Source organism: Hylobates moloch, unplaced genomic scaffold (assembly GCF_009828535.3).
Source record: "Hylobates moloch isolate HMO894 unplaced genomic scaffold, HMol_V3 SCAFFOLD_6, whole genome shotgun sequence".
Lineage (NCBI taxonomy): Eukaryota > Metazoa > Chordata > Mammalia > Primates > Hylobatidae > Hylobates > Hylobates moloch.
In genome coordinates, this window is record NW_026652281.1 from 105,561,730 (window position 1) to 105,575,804 (window position 14,075).

The 14,075-nt window shown below is 53.8% G+C and overlaps 1 protein-coding gene across 3 annotated transcripts in view; it reads left to right on the forward strand.

Moving 5' to 3' along the window:
- WWP2 (WW domain containing E3 ubiquitin protein ligase 2) overlaps window positions 1-11,127 on the forward strand; it is a 188,404-nt gene extending 177,277 nt beyond the window's left edge. For all 3 annotated transcript variants that reach the window (XM_032157790.2, XM_032157791.2, XM_058441159.1), the window contains 10 exons: window positions 115-186; window positions 408-496; window positions 2,578-2,737; window positions 4,458-4,591; window positions 4,917-5,057; window positions 5,725-5,845; window positions 6,065-6,169; window positions 7,510-7,606; window positions 7,824-7,896; window positions 8,323-11,127. In XM_032157790.2, coding sequence (XP_032013681.1) covers window positions 115-186; window positions 408-496; window positions 2,578-2,737; window positions 4,458-4,591; window positions 4,917-5,057; window positions 5,725-5,845; window positions 6,065-6,169; window positions 7,510-7,606; window positions 7,824-7,896; window positions 8,323-8,422 — 1,092 coding nt within the window. In that variant the 3' untranslated portion in view covers window positions 8,423-11,127. The remainder of the gene's footprint in view (window positions 1-114; window positions 187-407; window positions 497-2,577; window positions 2,738-4,457; window positions 4,592-4,916; window positions 5,058-5,724; window positions 5,846-6,064; window positions 6,170-7,509; window positions 7,607-7,823; window positions 7,897-8,322) is intronic.
- Window positions 11,128-14,075: the final 2,948 nt, after the last annotated feature.

Consider the following 14,075-nt stretch of genomic DNA (forward strand, 5'->3'; position numbering starts at 1 on the left):
GGGACATGCTGTTGCCTTCTGGCCCAGCAGGCCGGGGAATGCCTGTTCATACAGACAGGAGAACAGATGACCACTTGAGGCTCAATTTAAAGTTATTTTCTTTTTTTTTTTCAGTCAAATGCCCTACCGAGCCACGTGAAGATCAGCGTTTCCAGGCAGACGCTTTTCGAAGATTCCTTCCAACAGGTTAGATCATGGTGCCCGAAACCAGTGGCAGGCCGACGCCCTCCTCCCAGCACCCCATCTCCTATCGCGTGGCCTGTCAAACCCACACTGCAGACTTTCCAGGGCATGGGTCTTGGTGACTGTGTCTGCTGGATAGTAGGCCTTAGAGTCCCCTGTCCCTCCCACCCCTGCCTGCTATGGAAGGGAGAGTGGCAGGCCGGCCCGATGCTCTGTCTTCCCAGATCATGAACATGAAACCCTATGACCTGCGCCGCCGGCTCTACATCATCATGCGTGGCGAGGAGGGCCTGGACTATGGGGGCATTGCCAGGTGAGCTTGAGTGCCCCAGAAGGCTGCCCTGTACCCCGCTTCCCCAGGCTATAGCATCCATGGCCAGAAAGCTGCCTGCCCCCTGCTCACATTCCCTCCCAAAGCTCTCATGCATCTTCAGGAGTGGGCACAGTGTGGCATTCAAAATACATGAATCTGCCAGGCGCGGTGGCTCACGCCTGTAATCCCGGCACTTTGGGAGGCCAAGGCAGGCGGATCACCTGAGGTTGGGAGTTCGAGACCAGCCTGACCAACATGGAGAAACCCCGTCTCTACTAAAAATACACAATTAGCTGGGCGTGGTGGTGCATGCCTGTAATCCCAGCTCCCGGGGGAGCCTGAGGCGGGAGAATCACTTGAACCTGGGAGGCAGGAGGTTGCAGTGAGCCGAGATCGTGCCATTGTGCTCCATCCTGGGCAACAAGAGCGAAACTCCGTCTCAAAAACAAAACAAACAAAAAAACCAAAATACGTGAACCCATGTGGCCAGTCCATTGGGCCTGGAACAGGGGCCTGGGGTGCCCCGCTGGGCTGGGCGTTAAGCCTTTAGTTACTGTGTCATGAGGCGACAGAGGACTCCTGGGAGGGGTGAGAGCTCAGTACAATGGCTCTGTTATCTACCAATGTGTCATGTTTCTGTACTTTAACAACCAGGCCAGCAGCATCTGGGCAGTTGAATATAGGAGCCGTGTGGTCATCCATTAGAGTCGACCCTGGGGTCCCCTCCTCTTAAGGCAGCCAGGGCAGGTGAAGTCAGGTGTCCCCGTGTGGATAAGCTGTGTCACGATCCACAGGGCCTTGAGCAGGGCTCAGCTGCATGTCACGTGCCTGGGGTCAGTAAAACTGTAATGGCTTATGTCACCCTAAAAAGAGTCCAAAGCATTGTCTTGCCTTCACCCTGGTCCACCCATAAAAGTTAACAGGCCCTCTGGGAAATGCTGCCTTGGACAGCAGGGCAGAAGGGCCCCGGCAGAGACAGGGAGCGCCGTGGCCCGCAGCGACCTCTCCGCTCGAGACCTCTCCCGGTGTGGGCATGTCTTCCCGCTTGGTGTTGGGTTAACTTGCTTCTGGTCCTCTGTTCGGTGCTGGCGTTGCCTTCTGCACTGGCCCCGTGGATGGATGTTCCTTTTTTCCGTGGTGACCTCCTCTCCAGGCTCTGCTTGGTGGGCTTCTGGTGTGGCCGCGCCCTGTGTGTGTCTCTCTCTGTGTCCTGCCAGTGGTTTTACCCTATGGTAGGTTACGTCATGCTGTTCTACCACAGGGTAGAACCACGGACAGGATACCGGGGCACCCTCTGCGTCGAAGGACTCCTCGTCTGCCCAGCCACAAACAGCCCAGCAGCTGGGGACTGGCCCCCTTGGGACGTCCCCTTGCTGGTTTAGCTCAAGCCCAAAAGGACTCTGAATTCATGCCTGAGGCTTGCACCCAGGGCCCGGGTGTTGGTTCAGATGAATGCGTGGAAGTGTGGGAATGGGGATGGTGTTGGGGTCTGGGGGCGAAGGGAGGGCAAAGTGCAAGAGTGTGGCATAGCTGGTGGGCGTGAGGTTTCTAATCTGAAGGCAGCGTGGATTACATTTTCATGGATCGGGGTTGGAAATGTGTTGCTGTGTATTTACGTTATGTTGCCCACCCAGGTAGAGTGGAAACAGGGTAGTTGCTATTCAAACAGAACCTTTGCAGAAGAATTATTGTAATAAACATGCATCGTGCCCTTGTGCAGTACACAGCCTATGCAACTGAGCATGGTGACCCAGGGTACAAGGACCCCCTTTACCATTAGAAGCTCTGGATATTGTGATGTAAAGTCTTGGAACGCATCACCTGGGAGCCGACAATCACACGTTTTCCCAAATACCATCCTCAAGTGCAGTTGCTGCCCTGGTTCACTGTAGGTCTGAGCCTGCCCTGTTCACTGACCAGCTGTTCGTATAGGTTAGCCCGGGTGCTTGCCATGGGGCTCGACTCCCTGGGACACGTGTCCCCATGCTAACCTGAGACACAGTGGTGAAGAGTGACAGCTCCTGTGCAGATGTGCACGAAGGGACCTGTTATTCTTGTCTTTTCTTTCTCTTCCCTCACAGAGAGTGGTTTTTCCTCCTGTCTCACGAGGTGCTCAACCCTATGTATTGTTTATTTGAATATGCCGGAAAGAACAATTACTGCCTGCAGATCAACCCCGCCTCCTCCATCAACCCGGACCACCTCACCTACTTTCGCTTTATAGGCAGATTCATCGCCATGGTAAGGGGGCCCCAGGGGTCTGCCTAGTTCCCTCCTCCTCTCCCTCCTCTTCCCTCTCCTGGTGAAGTGTGCCAGGGGCACCAGGGGAATCTGCTCTTTCTCTGAGACCTCCGGGAAGGGGCAGCATTGGAGGAGGCCCTGGGCCTGTTCACCAGGAGGCAGCGTGGCATGAACAGCAGCCCCCGTGGACTGGCTCGCCCTCTCGGGGCTGCACCCTTCGCCCCCATAGAGCTCGTAACCTAAAAATGCATAAAGCTAGAGAGAGTTCTGGAGAAACCAGAGCTTTCTCAGTGGCTGCCCTGTAGGTAGTGGAGAGTTTCCACGTTGCTTTATATAGGACTTGTCAAGAGGGAGCCCAGGGTCTCTGGGCCACAGACTTTACTGAACATTAAATATGTGCTCTGTTGAGGGCCTTGGGATGACAGGGCCAGGTGAAACCATAGCTGCCCACCTGCTGCCTGTCTCTGGGAGGTGACACTGTCATAGCATTTGGGAATGTCCCACTGAGACACTAAGCCTTCTGAAAGGGCATTTGGAATCAACACTAGCTTAGAACAAAACCCTAAAGTCTGTGGCCCAGAGACCCTGGGCTCCCTCTTGACAAGTCCTATACAAAGCAACATGGAAACTCTTCATTACCTACAGGGCAGCCACTGAGAAAGCTCTGGTTTCTCCAGAACTATCTCTAGTTTTTTGCATTTTTAGGTTACGAGCTTTGTGGGGGCGAAGGGTAGAGCCCAGAGAGGGTGAGCCAGTCCACGGGGGCTGCTGTTCATGCCACGCTGCCTCCTGGTAAACAGTAGACTGGCTGGTGCAGGGTGTAGGGACATCTGTCAGAAAGTGAGCCAGTTCTGGGGAGGGGCGTCCCAGCGTCTGTATTTAACTGGAAAGAGGGACACAGTGTGAATATGGAAAGGGAGGTCCTCCCACCCTGTTGAGGGTCCTGGGAGCGTGGAGAACTCGGATTGAGAAGCGGAGCCCGTGGGAGGCACAGCGCAGGAGTCACATTCATAGCTGGAGATGTTTCAGTCGTCACTTTCCTTCGCTTCTTCCCCTGCCTTCCTGAGTGTCCCACCCAGCTCCCCTCTTAGGAGGACCCAAGCGCCCCGGGAGCCTGTGACTAAATATGGCCCTTCCCGTCGTCGGGGAGTTCTTGGCCAAGGTGCTGGGCTCTGGAAATAGGCACATTCTTCCCAGGTCTAGAGACCCGCCTGGCCCAGCAGCCAACAGGACAGACCGGTAAAACCCTAGACTATTACTCACCATTGGCCGCCAGCTCTCGCTGTCAGCGGTGTCTGCATTATTTTTGGCTGCCTTTGCCACCCACCCTGAGCGCCAGTGAGTCAGGGCTGCCACCTGGAGCTGTTCTGAGCAAGCCTTTTCTGTGAGCGCGGGGCAGACCTTTGCGAGGCCAGGAGCCAGCCGGCCAGTGTGCGGGGCAGATGCGGGCCCAGACGTGGGTTCCCGCACTGGCTGGCTCTGCCCAGTCCCTGCAGTCTGCAGGGCAGGGTGGGAGTCCCTCTGTAGGTACAAGTCAGGACAAAGGCGTTGTTTACTCCCGAGGCCCTCCCGCTGCGTCCGAGGCAGCTGCTGCTGCTGCAGTTCTGTCAGGGCAGGAAGGCGGGTAGCGGTAGCAGAGTTTGATACCGAGCATCTGAGAGCTGGTCTTGGCGGTGCCCAGGGAAGGCCAAGCCTCTGTGCTGTGCCTCTTCCTTCCCAGGCGCTGTACCACGGAAAGTTCATCGACACGGGCTTCACCCTGCCTTTCTACAAGCGGATGCTCAACAAGAGACCAACCCTGAAAGACCTGGAGTCCATCGACCCCGAGTTCTACAACTCCATCGTCTGGATCAAGTGAGTTCCCTCCCACCTCGCCCCACCGCGCTGATAGGAGGGACGTCTCTGGGCGTGGAGCAGGTACTGATGGCCTTTATTTTGTCTGCCAGTGTGGCCCCTGAGCTCTTGTCCAGCCTCTACAAGAGCTTGTGGAGAGGAATGTCCTCTGGGTCCCCTGGGGACAGTTCTAGAACCTTCTCCTTGAGTCAAGGAGCTGTCCCCTGTCACTGTTCAGGATTCTAGGCTACCTGTGGGCCCTTAGTGTCCCACGGGCAACAGAGCAGGATCCAGGAAAGACCCTGCCACGGTAGACATCTCCCCACTTGGTCTCCTGTGCCCCCAGAGAGAACAACCTGGAAGAATGTGGCCTGGAGCTGTACTTCATCCAGGACATGGAGATCCTGGGCAAGGTGACAACCCACGAGCTGAAGGAGGGCGGCGAGAGCATCCGGGTCACGGAGGAGAACAAGGAAGAGTACATCATGTGAGTCTCAGGCGCCGGGGGCTCTGCTCCAGGGGTGGCGTGGAGATCTAGTGGGTTGCAGAGAAAGATGGACCCCCACTTGTGGCCCATGGGTCACTGTGGATGCCATTTGCATCTGCCTTGATGGTGGCTGCTGGTGGGCGGTCATGTGATGGCGCGAGCTGGGGGAACCAGAGTCGAGGTCCTTAGTTACCAACTCCCAGCTGCACTTTTTCGCCATGTGGGAGACTTCAAGCCTGCAGCGTGGAATTTCTTTGAAGGGGCATCAAGCTTAGACATCTGCATCTTTCTCTGGGCCGAAAGGATCTCTGTGGCCTGTGTGCCTAGACCCACCATCTCACATGTGCCCGTTCTCCGTGCCTGTTCCTCAGGCCTCTTGGTTTAGTCTTTTTATCTCCATGCTTCTATACTTCTGAGGTTCAGTCAGCGCTGGGGGCAGAAGCAGGAGGAGGTGGTGGTGAGGATGACTTCAAAGACTCAGGTGTCTGCAGGTCACTGTGAGGTTTTCAGGGCCGCACTCTAGGTCCTCCAGCAGGCTGGGTCTGGGTGTGCGAAGTGGGCTCTGCTGATCTGGTGGTCCTGCGTGGTAACGGCCACGCGGCCTGGACGGGAGCCGCCCCTGAGCAGTGGGTCTCAGGCTCCACCCATGGCTGGTCTTTGGTCTCAGGCTGCTGACCGACTGGCGTTTCACCCGAGGTGTGGAAGAGCAGACCAAAGCCTTCCTGGATGGCTTCAACGAGGTGGCTCCGCTGGAGTGGCTGCGCTACTTTGACGAGAAAGAGCTGGAGGTGAGTGTCTGAGGTTGCTGGGACCCTGAGCCCCTGCCTCTGGGGCGATCCCGCTCTGTGACATGCTCACTGTGTACCCACAGACACTCAGCAATACAACTCCTAACGCTGACCCCAAAAATAGCTAGTTGAACATGTTTGGGGCAATATCAAGTGCTAGCGAGTGGACGATGCGCGTGGAGGGGCCTGCCGGGGATGCTGACTGCTGCCTCTCCCCAGCTGATGCTGTGCGGCATGCAGGAGATAGACATGAGCGACTGGCAGAAGAGCACCATCTACCGGCACTACACCAAGAACAGCAAGCAGATCCAGTGGTTCTGGCAGGTGGGTCCCGGGCCCAGGCCTTGGCATCAACCAAAGGAAAGGGGTCCTGAGGAGACCTCACATGCAAGGACCTTCAGCTTTGACCCTGTCCTTGCCTCCCACAACTTGCAAAAGGAGACAATAGACCAGCCTTGGGATGAACAGGGACAGTTCCAGCTGAGTGGTGGCCAGTGGATGTGACAGGAGGTCGTCAGTGGTCAGCCTTGGGCCAGCTGGTGTGCAGGGACAGACCTGCAGGCAGACAGCAGCTGCCACTGTTGAGAGGTCCCCTGCCAGCCAGATGGGACAGGAAGGCAAGGGCTTGGCTCCAGAAAACAGAAAGAGCTGTCATCCTATGTATAATTAATGTGTGGATTCTTTTATATGTATGGGTTTTGTTGTTGTCATTATGAAGTATAGCATACAAAAAAAATAATGATTACAGACATTCTTAGTACATATCTGTGTGCATATGTATGTATACAAATTTTTTGTGGAGGTGTAATTTGTATAACATACAATTAACTATTAAATTTTTTTTTGTTTTTTTTTTCCAATAGAAACAGGGTCTTGCTATGGTGCCCAGCCTGGTCTTGAACTCCTGGGCTCAAGCAGTCCTTCCATCTCACCCTCCCAAAGTGCTGGGATTACAGGCATGAACCATTGTGACCAACCCATTTAAGTTTTTTAAGATACACAGTTCAATGGCTTTCCACTTTGGGTTCCTTGGCTTCCTACCCAGGCCGAGGTGGGTGGATCACTTGAGGTCGGGAGTTCAAGACCAGCTTGGCCAACATAGTGAAACCCTCTTTCTACTAAAAATATAAAAAATTAGCCAGGCGTGGTGGCGGACACCTGTAATCCCAGCTACTCGGGAAGCTGATGCATGAGAATCACTTGAACCTGGGAGGTGGAGACTGCAGTGAGCCGAGACCGTGCTGCTGCACTCCAGCCTGGGTGACAGAGCAGTGGCTTCCAGTACATTCACAGTGTTGTGCACCTGGCACCACTATCTAGTTCTGGAATGTTTAATCTCCCCAAAAACCTTATACCCATTAAGCAGTCACTCCCGTATTTAGTCATCTCTAAAAGCAGAACGTGGATGGGAAGAGAATACCCAGCCCGAGGTGTCCCTGAGACCCAGAGATGTCCCATGGACTGGTGGGAATCTTATACAAACACAGCCTCTTAGCGAAAGCACTTCCGGGGTTTCTCAGGTTGGAGGCTGTCATCCCCTGGCCAACCTGGCTTTGTGTTCTCAGCCCCAAAGAGGGGCCCCGCTGAGCTGGAGAGCTCCACGTTCGGGCAAAGTGCTGGGCCCCGTGGGTTGCCTGACTGTGCCTTGACTTGCGGACTTCCAGGTGGTGAAGGAGATGGACAACGAGAAGAGGATCCGGCTGCTGCAGTTTGTCACCGGTACCTGCCGCCTGCCCGTCGGGGGATTTGCCGAACTCATCGGTATGTTTTCTCTCGCCCTCTGGCGTCCTGGCTGGCAGTGAGGACAGCTCAGAGGGAGGGGGAAACCTAGTCTCTTCGTGGAAGCACGTCAGTAGGATGGAGAAGAGCTGTGGCCTCTGCGTCCTGGGGCCGAGCCCATCTGTGCGTGGAGCCGGAGGGTCCTGCTTCGGGAAGGGACGTCTCTGTTGACATCGGTGTGTTTTACCTTGGATCACAGGTAGCAACGGACCACAGAAGTTTTGCATTGACAAAGTTGGCAAGGAAACCTGGCTGCCCAGAAGCCACACCTGGTGAGCCTGCTGGTTTTAGTGGGAGGTCGGGGGCCTCAGACCCGAAGAGCTCCTGGGACAGCCCAGTGGGTGTAGCAGCTTCATAGCCTCAAGTCTGGCAGCTTTTGCCTGGCCCTGGGGTGTTGGGTTGGAGAGATGGGGCTGTGATGGGCATCTGATCTATTGGGTTTTACATATGAAGCACTTCTGTTCCAGTAGTCCGAGAGCTATTGCCCTAAGGGTCCCCCCCAACCAATTTCCAGCTGTCCTGGCCCCTCCCTTAACACCCCATGGTCCAGGCACCTGCAATGTGAAGGCCTGACTGGCAGCCCCTGAGCCCTAGCCAGTGTGGTGCAAGCCCTGTGGCCCCGCTGCAGGCAGGCATGGTGGGGCTATCAGAGCCCTGGCCTCCTGGGGCTGACTGTCATGCTTCCCCGCTCTCAATAGCTTCAACCGTCTGGATCTTCCACCCTACAAGAGCTACGAACAGCTGAGAGAGAAGCTGCTGTATGCCGTTGAGGAGACTGAGGGCTTTGGACAGGAGTAACCAAGGCTGCCCCTCCCACGCCCCTCAGCGCACACGTAGTCCCGAGTCCTCCCTGCCTGAGAGGCCACTGGCCCCGCAGCCCTTGGGAGGCCCTCGTGGATGTGGCCCTGTGTGGGACCACACTGTCATCTCGCTGCTGGCAGAGGAGCCTGATCCCAGGAGGCCCTGCAGTTCCCCCCACCCGCGGATGGCAGTCTGGAATAAAGCCCCCTGGTTGCCTTTGGCCCCACCTTTGCAAAGTTCCAGAGGGCTGACCCTCTCTGCAAAACTCTCCCCTGTCCCCTAGACCCCACCCTGGGTGTGTGTGAGTGTGCAAGGGAAGATGTTGCATCCCCAGGGGCTGCCACAGAGGCCGGAGACCTCCCGGACTAATTCGGTGAGGAGACTGGCCACTGGGGGTGGCTGTTCTGGACTGAGAGAGCCAAGGGTCTTTGCCAGCAAAGGAGGTTCTGCCTGTAATTGAGCCTCTCTGATGATCGAGATGAAGTGAAGGTCTGAGGGAGAGGGCCCTGGGGCGAGGCCATCTCTGCCTGCCTCCCTAGCAGGCGCCAGCAGTGGAGGCTGAGTCGCAGGACACATGCCGGCCAGTTAATTCATTCTCAGCAGATGAAGGTTTGTCTAAGCTGCCTGGGTATCCATGGGACAAAAACAGCAAACTCCCTCAGACCTTCTTTGTCCATTTATAAACTTGAAGCGGTTGTGTTGTAGGGTTGCAGTTTTTTTTGTTACGCTGCTGTCACTTTCTGCCCAGGAGCTGGCACCCCAGGTGTTCTGAGACCTTGAGGGACCCAGGCCTTTGGGTCCAAGAGTTTCCCAAACAGCCACGCCTCTCAGGAACCCGCCTGGCAGTTCTGTGAGCTCAGGCGGGCCTGACCTGGCGGCGCAGCCTGGCAGGGACCTTGTCCCCAAGCCCGGCAGAGTGGGAGGGGTTGAGGTCGCGACTTGCCGCCTTCAATAGAGAAGAAATCCCTTTGCTAGATAGGGTCCCCCAGGCAGTCCCCAGTGGTGGGACACAGGGGTCCAGCTGTGGAGCTCCCCTGCCAGCCCCTGGAGCTCCAGGCGGGCCTGTTGGTCCCCTGTTCAGAATGGAGTGCAGCCCAGCCAGCGGAAAGTGTTCATTCTGCATGGGCGTGAGGCTTTATCTGCACACAGGACATGAAAACCAGCAGAAAGGCCCTGAGCTGCTGCATGGCCTGATCTGATTTCTGCAGTCCCCACCAGCCTCCAACACGGGGACTCTGCCATAATTGGAATCTTCATAGGTCATATTGAAATCTTCAAGGTGACCATGCCCCACCGGGATGCTGGGGCAGTAGTCATGGCAGATTCCCAGCCCGGGCCCCCAGGATTCTAGGACCCCAGGCAGCCCCTTGGACTGGTCCCGGGTGCCTTCCAAGCACAGTCTCCACGCTCCCAGATTCTCGACCTTCCCCCGGCCTGGGAGGTGCAGCCTGCGTCTGCCTCTGTCGTGTGTGTGTGCTGATTTGCGTGGCTCAGCTTGCCACAGTGCAACCTCTTCTATCCCTTTCAGTCATTTGCTGTACTTCCTGCGGCACGTTACCACGGAAGCCGCTCCAGGGTGGGTCAGGGTGCAAGCTGCTGGTGAGGTTTGGAAGCATCAGGCTCACGGGTGTTCATGTGTGTTCGTGCGTGTGTGTGCGTACGTGTATATAACTGAAGTGTCTGTGCGGAATGCCCTTTGCTAGCCACGGGCTGGTCACCAGATTGTTTTGTAATGCCCGCCCCTTGCCTTGATATTGCCAGTTTCTTGTGCAATAAACAATCAGCAGCTGTGGGTGCTGTTGGTGTGGATGCTTACAAACCTACAGTCCTCCAGTCAAGAGGACTCCGGGCCTCACAGACCCTCCAGGCCTGGATAGGGGTGGAAATTCCCTGACCTCCCTGGTTTTGAGAAGCATGTGTGTCATGGACCGAGGCAGCCCCCCACTTCTGGGCTGGGCAGCTGAGTCCTGGCCCAGGGATCACTGGCATCAGCCCTTGGTCGGCTGCCTCACTGTACCCTTTCGGCACCCTCTGCCTCCGCCTGCTGGACCCGGCGGTCTCCGAGCAGTTGCTGTGGGGTGCAGAACAATGACAGCTACAGGTTGGGTGGGCTTCTGAAACTGGCTTGCAGGGAGATTGTTCTAGGCAGTCATTCATTTGGGAAATACTCAGGTTTCACAATGGTCGAGGAACTCTGTGATCTTGACCTCAGGGTCACGTAAGGGCTTGCCACCCACTTTTTTTTGTTTTTGACAGATCACCATGCTGACGGGTCTTGATGCATTTGACAAGGAAGTGACTTTGTCATGGACCAAGCAGGGCCCCGACTGTGCCTCTGATGCTCAGCGGGGCAGAGGTGTTCAGAGCGAGCTCCCTCCTGGGCTTGTCAGCTGGACTCACTGCCTCCAGCTCCAAAACCTTATTTTCAGGCAACAGGCCAAGGCTGTACTTGGACAAAATTACTGGAAAAGGTCCAGATGTCTCATGATAAATTCAATAAGACATGCCCCAGTGGAAATCGTTCCCCCAACCCTTGTCCCCAGAGGGAGCTACTGTTCACAGTTGGCGGTGGTATTTCCAGATGCTTCTGTGTGGGTGGGCAAATCGTTTACACATAACGATTTTTAAATATACCAAAAATGGAATATTGTACACACTGCACAACTCACTTTTTTCATTAAACGAGATGTTGTGGACCCCTTTCCACGTTCGTCGAAGTAGACACTGCTTAATTCTTTAGCCACTGTGTGACATTCTGTATGACTGCAGTTCTGTAATGTGCTCACCTCCTTCCTAAAGGGGGTGGCAGTTGTGTCCCACAGTTTGCTGGTGGCTGCGTTCCGGAAACACCCTTGGGCAGGTCTGTGCTGCTGCTGCTGCTCTTCCGCTAGGGGACGGTCCTAGAAGGTTGATTGTTGATCATGCACCTTTATTTTTACTTAAAAATTTGGTGAAGGTTCAGTTGAAAGATGCAAAGGAGCTGCTGTGTAAGGCCTCCCTTACTCTTCCGTCCCTCGGCCACCCTGATGCCTTCCCGGAGGCAACCATCGCTGCTGGCTTCTTTTGGATCTTTCCAGATATACTTTAAAAATCCCAGTGGGGCCAGGTGTGGTGGCTCACATCTGTAATCCCAGCACTTTGGGGATTTTTAGTAGACATAGGGTTTTGCCATGTTGGCCAGGCTGGTCTCAAACTACTGACCTCAGGTGATCCTCCCACCTCGGCTTCCCAAAGTGCTGGGATTACAGGCATGAGCCACCGCGCACCTGGCTGTTTTTGTTTTGTTTTTTATTGTGGTAAAATACACATAATACACAAATTACTATCTTAATCATTTTTAAGTGCACAATTCAGTGGCATTAAATACATTCATAATGTTGTGTATCCATCACCACCATCCATCTCCAGAACTCTTTTCATCTTGCAAAATGGAAACTCTGGCCCCCCATCCCTCTTCCCCCCCATTCCTCTTCCCTGCAGCCCCTGGAAACCACCATTCTCCTTTCTGTCCCTTTGATTGTGACTCCTCTTAACTATCTCCTTACGAGTGGAATCATATAGTACTTGTCTTTTCGTGACTGGCTTATTTCACTTAACATAATGTCCTCAAGGTTCATCCATGGGTCAGAGTTTCCTTTTTAAGGCTGAAAAATATTCCATTGTATCTTTTTTTTCTTCTCCATTCATCCCTCGGTGGACATTTGTGTTACTTCCATGTTTGAGCCATTGTGGATAGTGCTGCTGTGAACACAGATGGACAAATACCCCTGAGACCTTGCTTTCAGTTCTTTTGGGGATATGCTCAGAAGTGAAATTTCTGGGCTGGGTGCATTGGCTCACGCCCCTAATCCCACCACTTTAGGAGGCCGAGGCGGGTGGATACCTGAGGCCAGCCTGGCCAACATGGCAAAACCCCATCTCTACTAAACATACAAAAATTAGCCGGGTGTGATGGCAGATGTTTGTAATCCCAGCTACTCAGGAGGCTGAGGCAGGAGAATCGCTTTGAACCCGAAAGGCAGAGGAGCTAAGATCATGCCAATGCACTCCAGCCTGAGCAACAAGAGTGAAACTCTGTCTCAAAAAAAAAAAAAAAATTTCTGGATCATATGGTTATTCTATTTTTTTTTTTTTTTTTTTTTTTTAGATGGAGTCTCACTGTCACCAGGCTGGACTGCAGTGGCGCAATATTGGCTCACTGCAACTTCTGCCTCCTGGGTTCAAGCAATTCTCCTGCCTCAGCCTCCCGATAGCTGGGACTATAGGTGCACACCACCACACACAGCTAATTTTTGTATTTTTAGTACAGATAGGGTTTCACCATGTTGGCCCAGATGGTCTCGATCTCTTGACCTTGTGATCCACCCACCTCAGCCTCCCGAAGTGCTGGGATTACAGGTGTGAGCCACCAGGCCCGGCTGATAATTCTATTTTTTATGTTTGTTTTTTAGAAACAGAGTTTCACGCTGTCACTCAGGCTGGAGTGCAGCGGCATGATCATAACTCACTGCAGCCTTGAACTCCTGGGCTCAAGTGATCCTCCTGCCTCAGCCTCCTCAGTAGCTGGGACTACAGATGTGATGCTACCATGCCTGACTTTCTATTTTTTGTAGAGATGGGTTCTTGCTATGTTGCCTAGACTGGTCTCGAACTCCTGGCTTCAAGCGATCCTCCTGCCTCAGCCTCTCAAAGTGTTGGGATTACAGGTGTGAGCCACCACACCCAGCGTCATTCTATTTGTCATTTTTTGAGGAACTTCCATAGTGTTTTCTACAGTAGCGGTACCATTTTATATTCTCACCAACAATGCACAAGGATTTCAATTTCTCCACATCCTCACCAACATTTGCTCTCTTCTTGTTTTTATTTTTAATAGGAGCTCTCCTAATGGGTGTGAGATGATATCTCGTTATAGTTTTGACTTGCATTTCTCTAGCGACGTTGGGCATCTTTCCATGTACTCATTGGTCAAATGTTTATCTTCTTTGGAGAATTGTCTATTCAAGTCCTTTGCGATCATGGTTTTCTTTTTGATGCTTGCTATAAGTTTGGTCTCTTTACTTGGACTCTGGTGCTATCTTCCTCAGTATATCTGATGGTCTACCACAGGGGTCCCCAACCCCTGAGCCACAGGCCAGTGTCGGTCCGTGGCCTGTTAGGAACTGGCCTGCACAGCAGGAGGTGAGCAGCAGTTGAGTGAGCGAAACTCCATCTGTGTTTACAGCTGCTCCCCGTTCCTCACATTACCACCTGAGCTCCGCCTCCTGTCAGATTAGCAGCCTCGTTAGATTCTCATATGGGAGCATGGACCTAATTGTGAATTGCGCGTGCGTGGGATCTAGGTTGCACACCCCTTATAAGAATGTAATGCCTGATGATCTGAGGTGGAACAGTTTCATCCTGAAACCATACCCCATCCCAGTCTGCAGAAAAATTGTCTTCCATGAAACCAACCGGTCCCTGGTGCCAAAAAGGTTGGGGACCACTGGCTTACAAGATACTCTATTCCCAACTTTAGTTCTCTTGCCCAAAACATAGAATTAACTACTCTACTAGCTGCGTTTGTTCTTTTGGTGTAAAAAAATGATTTGAATTCAAAACATGGGGTTCTGTCAAAATAGCACAGTGAATTCATTAATTGATCACGTCT